This window comes from Opisthorchis viverrini (assembly GCF_000715545.1).
Source record: "Opisthorchis viverrini unplaced genomic scaffold opera_v5_54, whole genome shotgun sequence".
Lineage (NCBI taxonomy): Eukaryota > Metazoa > Platyhelminthes > Trematoda > Opisthorchiida > Opisthorchiidae > Opisthorchis > Opisthorchis viverrini.
This window is the reverse complement of record NW_008751711.1, coordinates 1,709,552-1,714,985: the sequence shown is the minus strand read 5'-3', so window position 1 is coordinate 1,714,985 and position 5,434 is coordinate 1,709,552. Positions and strand designations below refer to the sequence as shown.

The following is a 5,434-nucleotide window of genomic DNA, read 5'->3' as shown; positions in this document are numbered from 1 at the left end:
CCGCAGGGGCTGATCAAGCCCGAAGAGCGGTGACTAAGTCGTTGATCTCACTCCTGATGCTGAGAAGCACAATAGACGCATCTGCAGCTGAACCGGGCTTTTTTTGGGTTTTCATAGTATTCCGTCCGTATTTGATGAGTCATGGACATAGTAACTAGTTTCTACTTCTGACTTTTCTAAAAGTCCCTCCACGGAGGACAATATGGATGTCCCTATAAATATGAACACGCTGGTCGCCTGGAATAAGTAACTCCTATCGAAGAAAAAACATCGCAACTTTATCCCCTGGTAATTGCTTGTAGTACGAAGTCCCAGCCAATGCAGTCCATGTAATCGTTGGAACACTAGAACCCGAGCACCACGCCAGTGCGGTGGCCTATGATAGAGAAGACTGCAAGAGTTTCTGTGTCATCCTTACGCAGGGTGACCTAAAGCTGTCAACTTTTTGTGGTGGTCGAGTTCAGTGCTACAATGATACTGCAGGCCACGTTGGCTATAACTCATTTCCTAAAGGTTCAAGCGTACCAGGAAGGCCAAAGTGGGAGGGGCCAGATCGATTCTTGAACACGTCTCAAACGTCTCACGTTGGTCGTATTTCTTGCTCTCAAGGCTGATTCTGACTCTGCAAATCGGCAAAAGTTTTGGTTGTGTTTGGCGACCAAAGATGTGATTTCTAAATCTCTACCCCTCATCAGGGCGCTGTATATGAACTCCTATGGGTGCATACGGCGATATACAAAGCTTTCGCGTGAGTTCACTACGTTCAATGGTTCAGGACAGGGCTGTTCCCTTTCACTGTTCCTCTTTCATCCGCCTCTAAAGCCTCCGGAACAGAAATGCTCGCGGTGCGTTCGCTCAAAGACATTGAGTATGCGGATGATATTGCTCTCCTTGTTCCACATCCTTCACAGATGCGAACCATTTTGAATAACCGGACAAACTTCGCCGCACGGTTAGATATGCACTGCATATCTGAAAGGTGTGAAGTGCTGCCACATGACTGGGTGGGGGCTAAGCCAAAACCTCAGGCTTGCAGGTGAGTCAACTGACGTGGTAGAGAAATTTATTTATCTGGACGGTTATATAAACTTCGGTGGATTGGCTGAAGACGAGAGTACTCCTCGAGCTGGAAGGCAAGGACAGCTTTCGTCAACATCTGATGCCTGTGGATCGGAAAGACGGCGCGTGCAGGATGTACGGAAACTTTGGACGTTTGGCCATTGGTGCCTCCAAAGAATTAGTCGGGTGTGGTCGTACAGGATGTACGGAAACTTTGGGCGTTGACCATCGGTGCCTCCAAAGAATTAGTCGGGTGTGGTGGGAATAAAGAATAAGCAACATTGAAGTGTGCAGAAGTTCGGCAGAAAGAACTCTCTGATAATGGACGCGCTCAGTGACTAGAGCGCGAAGTAACTGACGGGAAGGCCTGTGGTTCGAACGCGACGACGCTTCTCGACTTCCCCTGTCTAGGTTTTGGCAACATGGCAGTTTTCCAGCCCTCATGCTTTCATCTGGTGGCATAGCAGTCAGGCACTGAGCGGGTGCCACAGCTGATCGATATTACGCTGGCTACGACATCCACTTCAAATGAAACGGGACCATGTACCTCGCAGCTGTCATTTCGCTCGGCCGTGTTGAGTGGAAGCGACTGGGAAATAGGCCGTCTATGACCTGGTAACGAAGTATGCAAGGAATGGCCAGTAAACGTAGTTGGGTTGAAAACTATCAATTCCCTGGATGGGGATCACGGAAGTCCATACATCACTTATTGGTGACACTGGCGTATAAGGCTCACTCACGCAATCAGTGATGCTCGAGTTATCGCCTTCAACCCTTAACTGCCCAGTTTTCCGAATTGACTGATCGTACCATCGCCTCAATGTCTGAATATACCTCCCCGCATTCCAGTTTCCCGGTGACCGAAACTATGGTACCTGAAGTCACGTGCCCTTGGTACATGATTTACAGCTGATTAACTAGAGAAAACTGGGATGCTGCATCGCTTTCAAAAGTATGCCAAACTGACCAAACCGCGAACAATTTGAATGTAACAGATCGAGTTTGGTATCTCTATAGACAATAAACATGCATAGACAAGTAATATTAATCCGGAAAAATTAACTCACTTTGCCTTGGGACTCGCCTCCCGTCCGGCTTTTTTGAAGTTTTCGTAAGTTATATATTTTTTCCCATCAGCATCCGGTGCACTACGGTATTTATCCAAAATTAACCACAAATTCTGGCAACGGAAGAGGAACACCATCCAAGAAACTAAGTTACCAATACCTGTAACTCCTCTTCTCCCATGAGTTCGTGACTTTTTCGTTCTAAGATGGTGGCTCTGCAAAACAATACACGAGGACAGTTCACAAACGGACTCTTTCCAAATATTACCTGGCTTCTTGACGTAACTTTTGTGGCAATACTTCATGATCTTGGGGAATCTGTGTGATGGAGTTGAAAACCAAAGTGACTCAAATGAGAACGTACGCGGTGAAAAAATTCGGGCAGTTGTTCTTCAAGCACCCTGGATTCCTTACCGCCCCATGCGGTATAGTAGTGCTTGAAAAGTTCATCTTCATCGGTAACAGAGGCGACAGCGGCGTCAGACTGCATAATCACGCCAGTTTTATTTGGTCCGCCTTCCATATGCAGCCAGAGGAATCGATGGCCTATTGACCACAGTCGCCGAACTGAACTACATTAATTCGTTAGTGGAAGACAGGCTAAAACGCATGAGAAGGAGTGTCTCATTATGAAGGATGAAAATTTGCCACTTCGTTACGGAGGATAATTAATGTTATCTCATTAGCTCAGTGTATATTTGAGCCAGTCATCGAATGTTAAACACTCCCTAGCAGCACACGCAGTCCAAAATAACCGTGTTTTCCGGTTATTGCTCGGTTGAATAACCGTCAAATAACCGACTTCAACCGCCCTATAACCGACTATTAACCGAGTTATGCCGCTAGGGCTGTCACCGATGTAAACGTCAAATCACTGTGCTACCCTGCCGGTTGCAAGTAGATGTAAGGCAACAGGCACAGATAATACTATCCAAAATATAGCCAAGGAACGTTATGCAACCATTCTTTGCACAGAGAATAACTAAGAAAAACAGCTGTCATCAATTGGTAGCTATCGAAACTCAAATCATTACACGCGTGGTCTTAAATTATCGGCGTAGAAGTTTGTCCAGAAAACCAACTGCGTTGACATGTTTAGAGAGGTACCGTAAAGCCAGTTGTTCAGTTAAAGAGACATGCCTAAACATTAAATCGATCAACATGGTTACTAAACCATGTTTCGTTATGACTGATACAATCCCAATGAAGCTGTGAGTGGGAACGACGTGATTCCTGCATCTTTGCAACAGGCATGTGCATTTAAATAAAACATGTAGGTGTCCCTTCTTCAGCGGTGGTGGGGCAATCGTGTTAATATGCCTGTTCATTCACCTTTACCATGCCGACCACCTGGCTCTACGCGACATCAACATTTTACCCGTCTGGCCAACTGTCCTTCATCTTCCTTGTAGCCAATGGGTTTATTTACTTTGTATTCTCCAGCTGGTAAGCCCGCGTCTTCCATATTAGGACGTATTGTGAACCGCCTCCCCCTTTGTTGTCCACGGCCTTAGCTAATAACCCGATACTCGAGGTCACCCAATCAACGCGGGGATTATCACTTTTAGTTCAAAATTGCCGTGGTTTAGTTTACCATGTGTTAGTGAAGCTGGTTCCACCATCCTACTGTACAGTTTCTGATCGTCCATTTCCTCTCCCACTCCATTTCCACAAAATTTTTGGTCTGTCTTCAGCGCTTCCTCTATAAACCGGAACCCGAAAAATGGATCCGAAAATTTTGCCGTGGTAGCTTCCTCGACCAACTTAAACTGCAACCAGCTTCGGTGGAGAAAATATAGGGAACCATTGTTCAAAGATTTACGGGACTGACGCAGTGTTCGTCCCTCCAATCAACTGGCACACAGTCGGATAACCCAGAAGCTAACCAAAATTATTCGGCGGCATCTTGAAACGACATCGCAACTATTCTTGAAAAAGATAACTAAAAGAGACAGAATATGGGCTCACGTCTTATGAAATTTAGAGCCACCGTAAATAGAAAACCAGGCCACCGGAACTTTAGAAAATAGGTCGCGACACTAGACATCGCCGGGAAGACGGGAATGCGCTATTTAGGTAGACGAGCCTCCGCCGATGAGATAAACCAACCGTCATCCCCTTCAGGGACAGGAACGGGGAACCCACAGTTGACCCAATACTGGTATCTGAAGTCCACAGAGGAGACCATATAGGCCTGAATTCTGCTCCAGCGAACCCATCACATCAATGGATGTGATGGGGTAGCTGGGGTCGCCCGGGGAGAAGGGCGTACGTCAATTGTATCACAAGATAAACCCATTCAATACAAAACTTTGTTCGTTCGAGAATCAAGAGATAACGCTGCTTTCATTGTAAAAGCACTTCTTTTTTATTTCCTTGCAATTCCAGGCGCTTGCAACTGACCCGACAATTAGTTTTTCTGATCGCGCAACTACGACCTGGCTTCACGGTCAACCTCATGCAGGTCGGGGAATTGTGCTCATTAAAGGCCCCAGGCCTGTACTCACACTGTGTGGTGAACATTGACTCTATTCTATTCATTCTGTTTAGTGTATTTTTATATGCCTTTGTTTTACGATGCGATTGATAGTACGCCCGCGATATTCGAGAATACACGATATTCATTCGTCCATATTCGGACTTCTATACTACGCGTACATTCGGTAGTTAAGATACCTACCACTATTCTAAATATCACACATAGCCGAATGCTAAATGCTAAATTAACTACCATTAACTCCTGGACTACTCAAAACTGCATAGCTGATGCAAAAATCACGATCATATTATAGTTCCATTTGGCTAAACATCGAAAGGAAACAAGTTGCAAGTTGATCTCAAAAATATGGCTTACATCGAAACTAAGTAGATTTACCCGTGTCGATGTTGCAGGGAAGTCAGCTGTAAAGGATAGCTCTGGTGGAATAGGCAAACCTTAATTGCACCTGAAAATATGGTACGTTAAATCCAAACTTAAGATTCAGTGAGTTAGAACGAACCCTACCCAGAGGCGAAAAATTTGTTCGTAGTTGCGATTACAGGCTTGAGTAGGCGAAAGATGACGGTCGATGGTAGGAAGAAAATATTTGCGTGTTGGGCCCCATCCTCTTCTTTATGTATATCAAGGACGTCTCCGGCGCCGTGTCCCACGATGAAACCCTCCTCTTCACAGGCGGTTTAAAAACCGTGCACACATTTCCTCCCTCTACACAAGCGCTCATCTTTTGCCATATCCAGCAAGACTTGGACTCGCTGGTCAAATGACTCTGGCCTAAGTTTGTTTCCTGCAAAATCCTGCCGCGCCCCTC

The 5,434-nt window shown here is 45.7% G+C and overlaps 1 protein-coding gene across 1 annotated transcript in view; it reads right to left on the bottom strand.

The window, feature by feature from the left end:
* Window positions 1-3,613, bottom strand: part of T265_03736 (hypothetical protein) — a gene marked incomplete at both ends in the record, with an annotated part of 12,897 nt that extends 9,284 nt beyond the window's left edge. Inside the window, 3 exons of the mRNA XM_009168283.1 lie at window positions 2,127-2,341; window positions 2,395-2,726; window positions 3,556-3,613. Coding sequence (XP_009166547.1) covers window positions 2,127-2,263 — 137 coding nt within the window. The remainder of the gene's footprint in view (window positions 1-2,126; window positions 2,342-2,394; window positions 2,727-3,555) is intronic.
* Between the last annotated feature and the right edge of the window lie 1,821 nt (window positions 3,614-5,434).